Source organism: Suncus etruscus, chromosome 18 (genome assembly GCF_024139225.1).
Source record: "Suncus etruscus isolate mSunEtr1 chromosome 18, mSunEtr1.pri.cur, whole genome shotgun sequence".
NCBI lineage: Eukaryota > Metazoa > Chordata > Mammalia > Eulipotyphla > Soricidae > Suncus > Suncus etruscus.
The window spans coordinates 13,846,051-13,863,864 of NC_064865.1; the positions used below are offsets into that span (position 1 = coordinate 13,846,051).

Here is a 17,814-nt window from a genome sequence, read left to right on the forward strand (position 1 = left end):
ATACTGACATACTCCAAGCTACAAAAATTTTTCGACTTAAAAGCATATGTCCATCTACATGTTTAATGATCTAAATGCTAAGAAAAACAAGATCCACTGCAGAAGAGACTGAATTAAGGAACTGTTCTTGATGAAATTCCATTAAGTAGAATTTTCTATTTTTGTTCTTTTTGGGGCCACAGCTGACAATGCTCAGTGGTCACTTCTGAATCAAGAATCATATTTGGAGGGTTTAGGGGACTATATAGGATGCCGGGGAATGGGAAACCAGCTGGACACATGCAAAGCAAATGCTCTACCCATTGTACAACCATTCTGGCCCCCTTGAGTAGAATCATTTTAACCCTGTCCCATTTTAAACTTTTATACTTGAATGAGGCCTAGTTATTGAAATGATTCCTTGCCAGATAATATGAATTAATACTCTCCACCATACCCCCCAGCAACACATATGCTGATCTTTCACCTCTTATACTGAGCCAAATGTAGATTTTCTTTGATATATACTTCTAGTTTGCATTATGGAAACGTGTTGACAAATTCTACGTATTTTTCAAGTCTTCTATTAGTCTCATTGCTCTTTTGAAAACAAGGAATTGAGTAATGCCTTTTTCCTTTATTAAAATCTTTGTCAATATGTTCAAATCAGCCTCTACCTAGTTTAACACAACGCTTGTCAATATTTGAGGTCTAATTAAGTATTTTTTATAGGAAAACCCTTTGAGGTCGCGAAAGTAATAAGTGCTTCTGTTGCTAATGTTATCGTATCCGTATTATTTGGAAAACGTTTTGACTACCAAGACCCACAATACCTGAGACTCTTAGCCTTGATTAGTGAAAACGTGAAACTCTTTGGATGTCCTCAAATTGCGGTAACTTTACCTTTCCTAGTCACTTTTAGTTACTCTAAATTTTATCTGATTGTTCAAGAGAACATGTATTAGAGGAATTTGCACTTTTAGGAAAATTTTCTGAACTAAAAAAGTAATTATTAACTTAGTATTAATAAATAATTATTGCCCTATTTTATCTAACATTACAAGTTATTTTATTTGTATCACTAATTATACATATGGGGGATAAAAAAAGAGTGCAGAATGTGAATAACACATATTATTTCTCTCAGGGTAAATTTTGCTACTACCACAAACAAAACTTTATTCCAAATACAGATAGATCAGGCAACCATAATGCCTAATTTTAAGCTTAATTTTTTAGGTAAGTATATATTATGTAATTGGAAAGTTAAAAACTCTTTTGAGAATCTGACAAACTTTAGAAAGCTCACCTATCAAAAATAAATATTCTGACAAATATACAAAATGTTGAAAATAGTGAATTTCTTTCTAAACTTTTTAAGAATCATGGAACTTTAGGTTAAGTAGTATTACCCCATAGGTCTTAATGACAGTAAGCCTTGACTAAAATAAACACAAAATACTCAGGAATATAGAATTCCCTGGAAGCCATAGCAGTATTGACTCTGATTTTAATCACTTTAATAAGTGAGAAAATAAAATTTTCTATATACTCTCCGACACTGTAAACTGAGATAAAATTCAAGCCTGTGTGAGTCCTAAGTCTTTAAAAATATTGATTTCACCTTTACTATTATGTAAATCATACACATTGTTTTAATTCATATTTTTATTCTTTTAGCTTTTCAATATGTTTCCTGCTTTAGGATTCCTCCTAAAGAGTCATAAGACAGTACTCAGAAATAGAGATGAATTATTTTCTTTTATAAGAAGAACTTTCCTTGACTACCATCAGAAATTGGACATAAATAATCCACAAAGTTTCATTGATGCATTTCTGATCAAGCAGGAAGAGGTAATGATATTTTTTCACAGAGTTTACCTTAGATCAGTGTTTATAATTTGGTGCAATTAATAACACCCTAAAACAACAATATTTTTTCAAACAAGAAAAATTATCAGATTCAATTTTGGTGCTTAAGATTGATTTGTACTCTCCAAATGCCATGTCTTATGTTCCCAAATACTTTCCACTATTTTCATTTATCTCTGAAATAAATATATATAGAATCTCAGGTGGCAGTTCTTATTAATAATATTATTATGTTAAAATACTGGAAAATGTTTAGACAAGTTCAAGAATGATATTTTTTAATTTAAAATGCTATTTAATGGAAAAGAAGACAAATTCAAGTGAATGCAGAAGCCAGAGAGATAGAACAGCAGATAGTGAAGCACAGAGTTAGGGCATTTGCCTTGTACATGGCTGAATTGTGAAGGACCCTGGTTAGATCCCCGGGATCCCAGATGGGCCCCAGAGTTTGCCAGGAGTGATTTCTGAGCTCAGAACGAGGAGTAACCCCTCAGAGCTGCCAGATGTGGCCCAAAAACAAAAACAAAAGAAAAACAAAACAACAACAAAAAAAAGTAAAACAAAGCAAAGAAAAGGATTATTGCATAAAAGGTGGGATCTGGACAGTTCCAAAGTAGAATGCTGAGAATATTTTTAATAGAAATGGTCACTGAATTATTTGCTCGTTTAATCATTTCATTGAAAATGAATTGCCAGGGCCTGGACCAGGAAATTTCCTGGGCCAGCCTCTATTTTTTCTCTATTTTTATATTATTGGTCAGGAAATAGTAATGACTGTCTCAGACTTTATATATGCAGTGCAGGATTCTCCCACATTTCTGGGTGAAGACCTACAATCCCCAGGATGAACCACTGCCTAGATAGTTTTGGTGGTCCTTGACACTACAGGAACTCAAAGAGCAGTATATACTTAACTTTAAGCATTAGCCCATCAGTTTAGTTGACCAAAAAGTTCTAGAAGTGGCCTCTAAACCCTTCACCTACCTCCCAGCACCAATTGGGAGCATACCTCCACTCAAAAAGTGAATATACAATCTTCTTGAAAGGCAAAGGGACAGTCTCAGTATTGTAAAATGTTATCATTATAAGTATCTGGGATATAATTTGTTTTGAACTTCTATATACCATTCCCATGATAAAAGCAAAGTAAACAAACAAACAACAAAACATTACAGACTGAACTCATGTCAAAAATCAAACCTTAGGCTCATATGTAAAACAGGAATGCAGCTCTTGAGTCATCTTCCTGGCCCTTCTCTTATGTTACACTGAAACAAATATCAAGCTTTGAACTATTTTTTCTATAAATATTTCAGTATGTAGCACAAAAATAAGGACTTAGGGGATTGGAGAGATTCAACAGTACATAAAACTTTGCTCATGCTAACACAAGTTCAATACCCAGCACTGCATATGGTCCTTCAAACACTGCCAGGAATAAACCCTGAGCATCATAGAGTTGATTCAAAACAAACAAAAAAACATAATAAAAAATAACCTCCTTGCCAGTATCACACCTAAATAATAATTCCTTAATAACCTCAAATGGCTATCAAATTTCTGACTAAACTATGAAATGTATTTTGTTCTTTAGACAAGGATTTAAATAAAATCCTAATTAACTGATTATTGTTATTGTTAATCCACTTCATTTTGAAGAAAAAATGCAGTGTTCTATATGTTTTCAAATTCACAGGAGGTTATTTGCTATGGTTGTCCACTACAAAATGATCTTATCACTAATGATCTGTCTTTCTCTGCAGGAGAAAAATACATCAACGGACTTTTTCAGTGACAAAAACCTGCTGGCTGCTATTAGTAATCTCTTTGGGGCAGGTACAGAGACCACAGCCACCACACTGCGCTGGGGAATTCTGCTCATGATGCGCTATCCTGAAGTCCAGAGTAAGTCATCAAGATATTGCTGGAAGGAGAGAAATCAGAAATCTTTTTTTTTTCTTCTTCATGAAAGGTAAATGCTTTACCTCCATGCTATCTCTCCAGTCCCGAATATTATTTTTTTATATATATATTTTTTTTCTTAACACCACCCATCACCAGTGCAACATTCCCATCACCAATGTCCCAAGTCTCCCTCCTCCCCACCCGACCTCCGCCTGTACTCTAAACAGGTTCTCAATTTCCCTCATACATTCTCATTATTAGGACAGTTCAAAATGTAGTTATTTATCCAACTAAACTCATCACTCTTTGTGATGAGCTTCCTGAGGTGAGCTGGAACTTCCAGCTCTTTTCTCTTTTGTGTCTGAAAGTTATTATTGCAAGAATGTCTTTCATTTTTCTTAAAACCCATAAATGTGTGAGACCATTCTGCGTTTTTCTCACTCTCTTTGACTTATTTCACTCAGCATAATAGATTCCGTGTACATCCATGTATAGGAAAATTTCATGACTTCATCTCTCCTGACAGCTGCATAATATTCCATTGTGTATATGTACCACAGTTTCTTTAGCCATTCGTCTGTTGAAGGGCATCTTGGTTGTTTCCAGAGTCTTGCTATGGTAAATAGAGCTGCAATGAATATAGGTGTAAGGAAGGGGTTTTTGTATTGTATTTTTGTGTTCCTAGGGTATATTCCTAGGAGTGGTATAGCTGGATCGTATGGGAGCTCGATTTCCAGTTTTTGGAGGAATCTCCATATCGCTTTCCATAAAGGTTGAACTAGACGGCATTCCCACCAGCAGTGGATAAGAGTTCCTTTCTCCCCACATCCCCGCCAACACTGTTTATTCTCATTCTTTGTGATGTGTGCCATTCTCTGTGGTGTAAGGTGGTATCTCATCGTTGTTTTGATTTGCATCTCCCTGATGATTAGTGATGTGGAGCACTTTTTCATGTGTCTTTTGGCCATGTGTATTTCTTCTTTGTCAAAGTGTCTGTTCATTTCTTCTCCCCATTTTTTGATGGGATTAGATGTTTTTTTCTTGTAAAGTTCTGTCAGTGCCTTGTATATTTTGGAGATTAGCCCCTTATCTGATGGGTATTGGGTGAATAGTTTCTCCCACTCAGTGGGTGGCTCTTGTATCTTGGGCACTATTTCCTTTGAGGTGCAGAAGCTTCTCAGCTTAATATATTCCCATCTATTAATTTCTGCTTTCACTTGCTTGGAGAGTGCAGTTTCTTCCTTGAAGATGCCTTTAGCCTCAATGTCCTGGAGTGTTTTACCTACGTATTGTTCTATATATCTTATGGTTTTGGGGCTGATATCAAGGTCTTTAATCCATTTGGATTTTACCTTCGTACATGATGTTAGCTGGGGGTCTAAATTCAATTTTTTCAAGTGGCTACCCAGTTGTGCCAACACCACTTGTTGAAGAGGCTTTCTTTGTTCCATTTAGAATTTTTTGCTCCTTTATCAAAAATTAGGTGATTGTATGTCTGGGGAACATTCTCTGAGTATTCAAGCTTATTCCACTGATCTGAGGGCCTGTCCTTATTCCAATACCATGCTGTTTTGATAACTATTGCTTTGTAGTAAAGTTTAAAGTTGGGGAAAGTAATTCCTCCCATATTCTTTTTCCCAATTATTGCTTTAGCTTTTCGAGGGTGTTTATTGTTCCAAATAAATTTCAAAAGTGCCTGGTCCACTTCTTTGAAGAATGTCATGGGTATCTTTAGGGGGATCGCATTAAATCTGTACAGTGCTTTGGGGAGTATTGCCATTTTAATGATGTTAAATCCATGCCAATCCATGAGCAGGGTATGTGCTTCCATTTCCGCGTGTCCTCTCTTATTTCTTGGAGCAGAGTTTTATAGTTTTCCTTGTATAGTTCCTTCACATTTTTAGTCAAGTTGATTCCAAGATATTTGAGTTTGTGTGACACTATAGTGAATGGAGTTGTTTTCTTAATGTCCATTTCTTCCTTATTAGTATTGGTGTATAGAAAGGCCATTGATTTTTGTGTGTTAATTTTGTAGCCTGCCACCTTGCTATATGAGTCTATTGTTTCTAGAAGCTTTTTGATAGAGTCTTTGGGGTTTTCTAAGTAGAGTATCATGTCATCTGCAAACAGTGAGAGCTTGACTTCTTCCTTTCCTATCTGGATTCCCTTGATATCCTTTTCTTGCCTAATCGCTATAGCGAGTACTTCCAGTGCTATGTTGAATAGGAGTGGTGAGAGAGGACAGCCTTGTCTTGTGCCAGAATTTAGAGGAAAGGCTTTCAGTTTTTCTCCATTGAGGACAATATTTGCCTCTGGCTTGTGGTAGATGGCCTTAACTATATTGAGAAAGGTTCCTTCCATTCCCATCTTGCTGAGAGTTTTGATCAAGAATGGGTGTTGGACCTTGTCAAATGCTTTCTCTGCGTTGATTGATATGATCATGTGATTTTTATTTTTCTTGCTGTTGATGTTGTGTATTATGTTGATAGATTTACGGATGTTAAACCAGCCTTGCATTCCTGGAATGAAACCTACTTGATCGTAGTGGATGATCTTCTTAATGAGGCATTGAATCCTATTTGCCAGGATTTTGTTGAAGGTCTTTGCATCTGCATTCATCAGCGATATTGGTCTGTAATTTTCTTTTTTCGTAGCATCTCTGTCTGGTTTAGGTATCAAGGTAATGTTGGCTTCATAAAAGCTATTTGGAAGTTTTCCTGTTTTTTCAATTTCATGAAAGAGTCTTGCCAGGATTGGTAGTAGTTCCTCTTGAAAGGTTTGAAAGAATTCCTTAGTAAATCCATCTGGGCCTGGGCATTTGTTTTTGGGCAGGCATTTGATTACTTTCTTAATTTCCTCAATAGTAATGGGTGTGTTTAGATATGCTACATCCTCTTCATTCAATCGTGGAAGATTATAAGATTCCAAAAATTTATCCATTTCTTCCAGGTTTTCATTTTTAGTGGCATAGAGTTTCTCAAAGTAGTTTCTGATTACCCTTTGAATCTCTACCATATCAGTAGTGATCTCTCCTTTTTCATTCCTAATACAAGTTATCAAGTTTCTCTCTCTTTCTTTCTTTGTTAGTTTTGCCAGTGGTCTATCAATCTTGTATATTTTTTCAAAGAACCAACTTCTGCTTTCGTTGATCTTTTGGATGGTTTTTCTGGTTTCCACTTCATTGATTTCTGCTCTCAGCTTTGTTATTTCCTTCTGCCTCCCTATTTTTGGATCGTTTTGTTGAGCACTTTCTAATTCTATGAGCTGCGTCATTAAGCTATTCAGGTATGCCCCTTCTTCTTTCCTGATGTGTGCTTGCAAAGCTATAAATTTTCCTCTCAGTACTGCTTTTGCTGTGTCCCATAGGTTCTGATAATTTGTGTCTCCATTGTCATTTGTTTTCAGGAAGGTTTTGATTTCCTCCTTGATTTCATCTCGGACCCACTGATTATTCAGTATGAGGCTATTTAACTTCCAGGTGTTAAAATTTTTCTTCTGTGTCCCTTTGTATTTTATATATAATTTCAGGGCTTTGTGGTCAGCAAAGGCAGCCTGCAAAATTTCTATCCTCTTGATATTATGGAGGTATGTTTTGTGTGCTAACATGTAGTCTATCCTAGAGAATGTCCCATGTACATTAGAGAAAAATGTATATCCAGGCTTCTGGGGGTGGAGTGTCCTGTATATATCTACTAGGCCTCTTTCTTCCATTTCTCTCCTCAGGTCTAGTATATTCTTGTTGGGTTTCAGTCTGGTTGACCTGTCTAGTGTTGACAATGCCGTGTTGAGGTCTCCCACAATTATTGTGTTGTTATTGATATTATTTTTCAGATTTGTCAACAGTTGTATTAAATATTTTGCTGGCCCCTCATTCGGTGCATATATGTTTAGGAGGGTGATTTCTTCCTGCTGTACATATCCCTTGATTAATACAAAATGTCCATCTTTGTCCCTTACAACTTTCCTAAGTATAAAGTTTGCATCATCTGATATTAATATGGCCACTCCTGCTTTTTTTTGGGTGTTGTTTGCTTGGATGATTTTCCTCCAGCCTTTTATTTTGAGTCTATGTTTGTTCTGATTATTCAGGTGCGTTTCTTGTAGGCAGAAGAAGGTTGGATTGAGTTTTTTGATCCATTTAGCCACTCTGTCTCTTAACTGGTGCATTTAGTTCATTGACATTGAGAGAAAGAATTGTCCTGGGAGTTAGTGCCATCTTTATATTAAAGTTTGGTGTGTCTGTTGGTAAGCCTTGTCTTAAAGTATGCCGTTCAGTTTTTCTTTTAAGAATGGTTTTGAGTCTGTGAAGTTTTTGAGCTGTTGTTTGTCTGTGAAACTATGTATTGTTCCTTCAAACCTGAAAGTGAGTTTTGCTGGGTGCAGTATTCTAGGCGAAGCATTTATTTCATTGAGTTTTGTCACTATGTCCCACCACTGCCTTCTGGCCTTGAGCGTTTCTGGTGACAGGTCTGCAGTAAATCTCAAGGATGTTCCCTTGAATGTAATTTCTCTTTTCGATCTTGCTGCTTTCAGAATTCTGTCTCTATCTATGGGATTCGTCATTGTGACTAGGATGTGTCTTGGGGTGTTTTTTCTGGGGTCTCTTTTAGTTTGCACTCTTCGGGCATGCAGGATTTGATCACATGTATTCATTATCTCTGGTAGTTTCTCTTTAATGATGTTCTTGACTGTTGATTCTTCCTGGAGATTTTCTTCCTGAGTCTCTGGGACTCCAATGATTCTTAAGTTGTTTCTGTTGAGCTTATCATAGACTTCTATTTTCATCTGTTCCCATTCTTTGAGTAATTTTTCCATTGTTTGATCATTTGCTTTGAGGCTTTTTTCCAATTTCTTCTGCTGTATGTAATTGTTATGTATCTCATCTTCCAGTGTACTGATTCTATCCTCAGCTGCTGTTAACCTGTGGGAAATCTCAAACATGTTTTTCTTCAATTCATCTACTGAGTTTCTCAGACCTGTTATTTGATCTGAAATTTCTGTTTGGAGTTTTCTAATTTCTATCTTCATATTCTCCTGATTCTTTTTAGTTTTCTCTTCTATACTTTATTTGAGTTCTTTGAACATGTTCCATATTGCAACTCTAAACTCCTTATCTGAGAGACTGACTAGGTGGTTGGTCATGTTCAAGTCATCAGAGTTGCCATCTTCATTCTCTATGTCTGGCACTGGCCCGTGTTGTTTCCCCATTGTCACACTAGTACTGCGTGTTTTTCTACGTGTTGTGATTGTATTCATCGGCTAAATGCTGTGCACCGTCGTGAAGGGGAGCAGAGCATCCGTGCTCCTCTGGCTTCTCCCTTTCTGGGCGTGTCGACTCACCTCCACGGAAGGCTCACAGGAAGGCAGGCTGGCAGATGGGCTGCACCCAGGATGAAATCAGGCCAAAAATGCAGGACAGGAGAGTAGAGAGGCAGAAGGGTGCTGGCATCTGAGATCCAGCGAAGTTCAGTGGCTCCTCCCTTTCTGGGCGTGTCACAGGAAGGCAGGCTGGCTGATGAGCCGCACCAAGGGTGAAATCAGGCCGAAAATGCAGGACAGCAGAGTAGAGAGGCAGAAGGGTGCTGGCATCTGAGATCCAGTGGCTCCTCCCTTTTCGAAATCAGAAATCTTAAATGTAGTGTGATGATGATGATGATGATGATTATTATTATTATTATTTTGGGGGCTATACTCGGTGATGCTCAGTGGTTACTCCTGACTTTGCACTCAGAAATCGCTCCTGGCTTGGGGGACCATGTGGGATGCCGGAGATAGGTCCTTCCTGGGTCAGCCAAGTGCAAGGCAAATGTCCTAGCACTGCACCATTGCTCCAGTCCCTGTAGTGTACTTTTTAAAAGCATAGTAAATATTACATAAAATTTTATTTACATCAGTAAATAGATGCTCTTATACAACAAGAAAATCATTATAACTTGGGACATTCATTCATTGTAAAGTTCTGGATGATGCAGAATTCTTTAGCAGCACTGGATAACTTCCCCAGTTCTGTCAAGCATTATGAGAGACATCACTGCATGACAATTCTTAGAAAACTCTTAGAAACAGATGCCTAAAGGATGTTATTTCCAGAAAAAGCAAGTGATGGAACTTGAGGCATGCTTGATTGTGACTTCCTTTTGTAAAGAAAATGGGAAGCCCTTTCTTCACTCTAATTTTGTTTTCTCCAGAAAAGGTTCGTGAAGAGATTAACCAAGTTGTGGGCTCAGGCCAACCTCGAATTGCACACCGAATTCAAATGCCCTACACAGATGCTGTCATTCATGAAGTACAGAGATTTGCTAACATCTTACCCTTAAGTGTACCTCATGCAACAACCACAGATGTTCTATTTAAAAACTACTATATTCCAAAGGTAAGGATTAAAGAAGAGATGGTGAAGTGAGAAGGAATGAATGTCAGCTGCTCAAAATCACAGAAATAAAGATTACCTCTGTCTTTACTCTTCCCCCTTTTCATTTTTTTCTCCTTTACTTCTAACAAAAGCAATATGTTTTATATTTATTTATATATAATATTTACTCTGTACAGCCCTTTTTTTTGTTTTGTTTGATTGTTTGTTTTGTTTTTGGACCTTACCCAGTGGTTCAGGTGTTACTCCTGACTCTGCTCTCAAAAATTGTTCCTGGCAGGCCTGGGGGATTATATGGGATTCCAGGGATGGAACCCTGGTCTATCCTGGGTCATCCCTATGCAAGGAGGCAAATGCCCTACCCAGTGATATCACTCTGGCTCCTGTGTACAGCTTTCTAAGGCAATCTTTTTTATTTTCCTTACTTTAAAATTTATTACTATTTTATTTCTGAAACACACCCAGTTGTGCTCAGCACTTACTCCTCTGAGCTTAGGGAAAACTTCTGGTTAAGGGGATCATACAAAGTTCTGGAGTTCTAAACTATGGTTAACTATGTGGAAGGCAAATACCTTGACCTTAGTACTATCTCTCTAGTTCTGTGTCCTTTTCTGTCTTTTTATATGATTATTCAGGAAAATGGATTTCAAATAATTTAAACAAGCTTAATATGTAAAGGAGTCAGAATTCCAGATAAAATTTCTACCCTCAAAAACTCCCATAGAAATGTCTTCTTTCTATGGTGCATCTATAATTCAATTCTCAGTGCACACACACACACACACACACACACACACACACACACACACACACACACATCTCCACTTCTCCCTTACATCTAAAGATATAGTCTTGTGCCTTCTACCAATAAACTGAAGAAGTTCAACCATAGCTTCAATTCTTCCCCCTTTTCTTGTTTCTGTAATGAATGAGGCTCACATCCTTGGTTATGCAACTGGGATTCCAAGTAGCAGAGCCCCTGGGATAAGTGCTCAGTCCTGTGAGAGTAAACTCACACAATCTCGCCTACTTCGTGCTTGTAAGACACATGCTTTCCCTGAACTATTTATGTAGCCTCCGACAGCACAAATTCTTTTCATCAATACTTGATTGGTTTACTGTTTCTAGTCTCATCTTGATATAAATCTGTGGTGATATGAACTCCATCCCCTGAGGGTCACTTTCTTTGGGAACAAGAGAGTTACATGATCCTTCTCAATTCACTTTAAGTATTTATTGGATTGAATTATTCAAATAAGCAGCTGAGATTTCAAACCACAAATATACCACTCACTGTCAAAAAGTGAGTAAAGGGCAAGAAAAAAAGCTATGATAGTGGTAAGATTTTGATTCTCATTTTAGATCTGATATTGCTTATCAGATTATTATATTGGAAAGAGCTTTGCATTTTAAAGGACTTACTTGACCTACCAATGTTAGGTTCCTCAACTTTTCTGAGTCTTATGTTTTCTTTCATGAAATGGAAATAATCTTGCACTATTATGAGGAAGAGGAAGTTCATATCTAGTGCCAGGATAAAAAATTAATCATTTAAAAATAGGATAGTTGCTTTTGCTTTTGTTTGTTTGTTTGGTTGGTTGGTTCATTTGGGAGGGTATACCAGGTAATGCTCTGGGCTTATTTCTGGCTCTGCACTCAGGAATCTCTCCTGCCAGGTTCTGGGCACCGTATGGGGTACTGAGGCTTGAATCTGGGCTGGCTTCATGGAAGACAAATGCCCTACTTCCTATCTCTCTGTTTCCTTAAAGCAACTTAAAGTCATACTTTTCTTTTAGTGACTCAAAACTATACAGCTTTTTGTGATAAAACAGCTAACTATAGTAATACTATTTCAAATTTTTCCATAAGGGAAGAAACGAATAACAACTTGAAACAAGATTTGTTTATATGTGGTTTTAGTTTTATAACTTTTCCTATATAATAGTCATTTGATAAAGAGTTGTCAGTGAGGTATGGAAATATTGCAGCTTATTTGCCAGAATTGGCTTCTGTCTACTTGGAAGATTTTGCTTGTTGACTATTACAGTCACTGGACATAAAAGACAGCCCTTCACTGGGCCCCACCACCTGCCAGAAACTCCACTAGCTTGCTTCATATGTCCCTTTCAACTGAGGTTGACAGTTACCAAATGAAGGTAATGAAGACAATTTGACACTGGTCATACAAACTTAGAAACAGGATTTTTTCAAATTCTATACACTGTTATTGTGAACATATGACTAAGAAAAATTTGTCCCCAATTCTGAGTTCAAAGTTGTTCCCTTTTTCACTTGTTATTGTATGAAAATACTTAACTCACTCAATCTCAGAACCTATCTGCCACTTCTCCACCCCATTTTACTTTTTCCCACATCTTTCTAGCGCATACTGCTTTGGTTTGGTTTGTTTTTTGGTCCACTTTAGCAGTGTTCAGGGGTTACACCTGGCTCTGTACTCAAGGATCATTCCTGAAGCTGCTTGAGAGACAATATGAGATCCTGGGGATAGAACCAGGTTGGTTGCATACATGGCAAATGCTCTACTAGGTGTACCCACGTAATGCAACTTAACAGTTCTCAAAAGACTGACTACATATATTTCAGAAGTCACATTTTTGGAAAGGAATTTAATCTTTCACTAACAACATTCTTATTTCTAGGGCACTGAGGTGATCATTTTGTTGACCTCAGTCCTTCGGGATCAAGCCCAGTGGGAAAAACCTGACACATTTAATCCTCATCATTTCCTCAGTTCTACTGGAAAATTTATCAAGAGAGAAGCTTTCATCCCCTTTTCAATGGGTAAGATACCTTCATTCAGAAAGGTGGTTTGAAAAATTCTGGAGGTGTTTGGCTGATTTTTTGTTAGGATTATACTAAGGTTCCTGGTTTTGTTTTTGTTTTTGTTTTTGTTATTTTTTATGTGGCACAGAACTTCAGACATATGGGGACAAAAATGCAAATTTTGTCCTTTCATTTCTCAAGAAATTTTATTTAATTATTTTGAAATCAACCCTCCAAACCATGTCTAAACTAAAAAGGTACACAACATGACCCAGATATTTTATTTGTTTCTTTTTGATACAAATATTTTAAACTAATAAACTTAAAGGTCATTTGAAAATTTTTCAGCATGACATGAGCATTTTCAGCCACACAATTATTATAATAAACCTTATGAGATCACATTAAGGACAATAATCAATCTGGATGCCTTTATTCCTGGGTAAGGAATATTTCCAGAACAAGAGTTTCTCCTCCAAGGAGTTGATTGACTAGTCTAATAGGGACAAATAAGAAGTTGGCAGGAAGCCTGACCACTTGGCTAGTCACTGTGTTTTCTATGACTTTCTGTGTTTCAGTATGATCTAGTCTTCTGATCCATCTAGTCATTCCCACATTTCAGATTCCTTGTTTCATTCTCTTGTTTTCTAGGGTCAAATTTCTTTTAGCCCTCAAATGACCTCTTCTATATTTTCCTTTATCTTTTACCTACCTAAATCCTCAAAAGTAGAGAAACAAAGCTCATATTGTGACAATTGAAGACAGCTCAAAATAAATTCAGGTAACACTGCTGTGTGTTCTCAGAATACCCTTTGCCTTGCCTATCATATTTTCACATTAAAATGTAATTGTCCCCCTCAATGAAGCACATAAGGTATAGCTGGTTTCTGAATTTAATTTTATGATCCCAGTGATTAAACTGGGAGCCCAAACTCATGAGGTGTAGAAGATACAAAGCTACAGGATCACTCTAAAGCAGAGAATCATACATAATTGCTTCATATTAGTGTCGAGTGTTTATCACAGTTTGGTGTCTATACTGTGTGTATCTATCCAGGTCACCGGATGTGTGCTGGTGAATCGTTGGCCAAGATGGAACTTTTCCTTTTTTTCACCAGCCTCATGCAGAAGTTTACCTTCCAACCACCTTCTTGGGTCTCCCATCTGGACTTGGACTTAACCCCTAACATTGGCTTCACTACTCCTCCAATGCCTCACAAGATATGTGCTATATCCCAGGCCTAGGCTGATATGGGAGCTGCAATGCCACTTCTTGCTATTATCTTATCATCTTTAACATTAATCATAGGTTCTTTCCTTTTCTGAATTTTTCTGTACATAGTATTCTACCAAAGACTTCAACATTGTATAGGATAGTCAGCCATATCATTGCAGAAGATTCTTAGGTCAGGTCAGATTAAGTTTCTTAATAACTGTATTAGAAACTTATTTCCTCATTTCCATTCTCTAAAGCAAAGAAAATAAGCAACACATTTGAAAAGAAAAAAAGAAGAAAGTTCATTGGTATTCTAGGATTTGATCTTTAAATAAACTAGTTTTATTCCTTAGGTACACAAGATATCTAAGATTGCCCAATAAATAGTTCAAACTTACTTTGTGTGTGTGTGTTTTATATTATACACATATTTATTTACATATCCTACAAACACATGTATACAGGGAGGCACATGGGCATTTTTTTGTTGCCAAAGTCTTTTTATTTATTATTATATATACCATAATTTTTATTTTGACCATATTGGCTTACTTATCTTTCACAGTAGTATCTTAGGTACATATTAACATTGAATCAGGGGAATTTCTCATCACCAAATTTGTCCTCTCTCCACCCCCACTCCCATCCTGCATCCCATGTCCCCCATCCTCACCCCTCCCCAGGCAGATAGAGCAAGTGGTCCCCTCTGTGTCTAGCTTACTACATAGTGATCATATATCTGTTTGGTCCTGGTACCCTACCTTATTTCCCCCTCTATTTGAGAGGCAGAACTAGATAGTTCAAGTTATGTGGTTTTGTTTGAAGAAGAGAAAGCAATAAAGTAGGGTAGAAATCAAATAAGCCAAAAATGGGCATAGTCCTTAGGGGCTCTCAAGCTCAGTTTGAGAGAGGACAGGAAAAAAGAAATTGAAATACGACAACAGTAAAAAAAAAATATCAAATAAAATATCCAGTAAGCACTACAGCACTAAAGGCAAGCACCACATAATAGTCTCGGTCCTGAAATAAAACCACACCAGAGGACAAAAAAGAAAAAAAAAGAAAAAGATAAAATAACATAATATAAAATTGGAGACATTGACTTCAATATTTACACCAAAACAAAGAAGTCCAAAAAAATAAAAATAAATAGATAAAAAAGATTATCTTGTCTTTTTTTTTCCCCTGCATAGGCATAGTAAATATTGGGGGCATTAGAGAAGGAATTCCCTTGGCCTAGGAGATACAGGGTTTCTCCACCCTTGAAGTACAGTGTCATGGGATTGACTGTAGGCAAACTTACTTTTTTTTTTCCAGGGGTGAATGGGGAAATAAGGGGAAAGTACACTGTTTAGCCCTTAGGCAAAGACTATATGTTAGTGGTGATATACTTAGTAAATATGACACCAGAAGATAATATTTATACCACCATGAGAAAGTAATATTCAGTAATAATTATTAAGGTAATATAACTTGCTTTAATCATTTTTAATATAATATTTTAATTGATAAGTAATGATCAAACTTTAGTAAAACTGAAAACTGGGGGAAAATGAATAACAAATTATGTCAATCATGTACTTTTTTTCATTCATTGTCCAATTATAACTAATTAACAATAAAAATAAACTTCTAAGTTGTCAATTATTCAACCTCCTGGGGATGCTCATGAAGTCATGTGCAATGCAAAGGATTAAATATTGTCAGTCACATGTAAAGCTCATTAACCCCTTTCATTATCTCTCTTGCTCCAAGCGCCTTTCTTTTTTTTAAATAAAAATACAATCGGTGTTTATTTGTGTCCAGTCTATTCTTGAAGAAAATGCACACGTTATTCAAGTAAGTTAAATTTTTAAGAATTCACTGTTAGGGGCCAGAGAGATAGCAAGGAGGTAGGGTATTTGCCTTGCATGCAAAAGGACAGTGGTTCGAATCCCAGCATCTTATATGTTAGCCCGAGCCTGCCAGGAGCGATTTTTGAGCGTAGAGCCAGGAGTAACCCCTGAGCACTGCTGGGTGTGACCAAAAAAAAAAAAAAAATTCACTGTTAAAAGAAGACACAGTCACATATATGACAGAAAATTCAAATTCCTAGTTCCTCTACTGTTAAAATGCATTTATGTAGCTGATTGTGTGTGTAGGTGTTATGTGTGGAGGAGAAAGATATAAGCAATTAGAGGGACATCATTGAAAGTTCTTTAAATTCCTTCCCACAGAACAATATGTTTAAGAAAAATAAAATGTGTTGACTTGAAGTTTCTCTCTGTTTTATTAAAATTCTAATTGTGATTACATTTTAATTAGATCAACAATAATTGTTTTTCTGTTTTGAGATAAGTGTTTTCACTAAGCACATGGTGATAATTAAAAAAAAAAACTGAATTTTAGTCTAATTTTATTATTGCTTGACACTTTTTAAAAGAGGATTGCTGATTATTGTTCATTCCTGGGGTAAACTCTGCTCATTACCTAATACTGGTACACCAATATTTCCAATATTTTGGTTATAATATTATTATACGTATAAGTTTACACACTTTAATACCCAGACATATTAGGATGAAAAGACTTCATAGCCTGAAACATAACTTTAGTCGTAGGAATCAATTTTGAGACTGGTTTTGGAAGTTCATTAGCATGTGCTAGGATTGAGTCATGAACGTTGAATCATTGAATCAGAGAATGCTTACAGATGTTGAAGGTACTCAAAAGCCCTGCCTGAAAGTTTTTTGATTTGATAAAATTGTTTGATATGGGGGCCAGAAAGATAGTGCTCTAGAAGGGCATTTGCCTTGCATGTAGCCAACTTGGGTTATATCCTTTGTGTTCATATATAAGGTCTCTGGAGCAGGCTAGGAGTAACCCCTGAGGGCAGTCAGGTGTGTCCAGCTTCTCAAAAACTAAACAATCAAAACATTATCTGATGTTCCTCATATTCTAACACCCTATTAAGTTAAATTTAGAGTATTTAATTGTACCCACTTTTCTTGGACCCTATAGTTTTCAAAATAAGCTAAAAGTTATAAGTTTTTGGTGAGAGCCAAAAAATAATAATAATTCATAAGAAAATCCTGAGAACACACAAACCAAGTTAAAACACAGGATTTAAATTCTGTAATTAGTTGTTTTAGTTTTAACTCCATTTGCAAAAGTACCCTATAATTTAATGTAAATCTGAGCTTCCAAGCATAAAAATGGTCTGGCTCCTCCGCTAAGCTTTAAGAGAAAATAATGACCACTGATACTTCCCAGATAAAACTGTCTGGTATTTCTGACATTCTCAGATAGAAGTTGGGGGCTGATTATCCTGTCTACCTCCTACACCTTTCAAGAGAAATGGCTCTGCTCCATCATATTAGACTTTAGACCTTCAATTCACAAAGTTTGTCTTAGTTTTATTAATCCTAAACCACGTGGCTACATGCAGCTAAGCCACATTTCAATATTTTATATTAGTATAGTGTCAGTCTAGAATTATTATAGAAAATCTCATGGAAAAGTTACATAGTGAACTACCAACCTCAGTAAGCCAAAACACAGAAGGCTCAACTATAACCAACCTATGCCCAGTAAATTAATAAATACTGAATTTAGTGACATTATGGAGAGATATAACAATCATTTAGAACTGACCTTTGTTGATCCATTTTCCTCCATGTTATAACAAGTAAGAAGAGGTAAATTTGTG

At 36.5% G+C, this 17,814-nt stretch overlaps 1 protein-coding gene across 1 annotated transcript in view; it reads left to right on the plus strand.

The window, feature by feature from the left end:
- The window catches only part of LOC125996287 (cytochrome P450 2K6-like), a 32,053-nt gene extending 17,898 nt beyond the window's left edge, over positions 1-14,155 (plus strand). The window contains exons 5-10 of the mRNA XM_049765228.1: positions 712-872; positions 1,660-1,833; positions 3,615-3,756; positions 9,945-10,129; positions 12,787-12,928; positions 13,968-14,155. Coding sequence (XP_049621185.1) covers positions 712-872; positions 1,660-1,833; positions 3,615-3,756; positions 9,945-10,129; positions 12,787-12,928; positions 13,968-14,155 — 992 coding nt within the window. The remainder of the gene's footprint in view (positions 1-711; positions 873-1,659; positions 1,834-3,614; positions 3,757-9,944; positions 10,130-12,786; positions 12,929-13,967) is intronic.
- Positions 14,156-17,814: the final 3,659 nt, after the last annotated feature.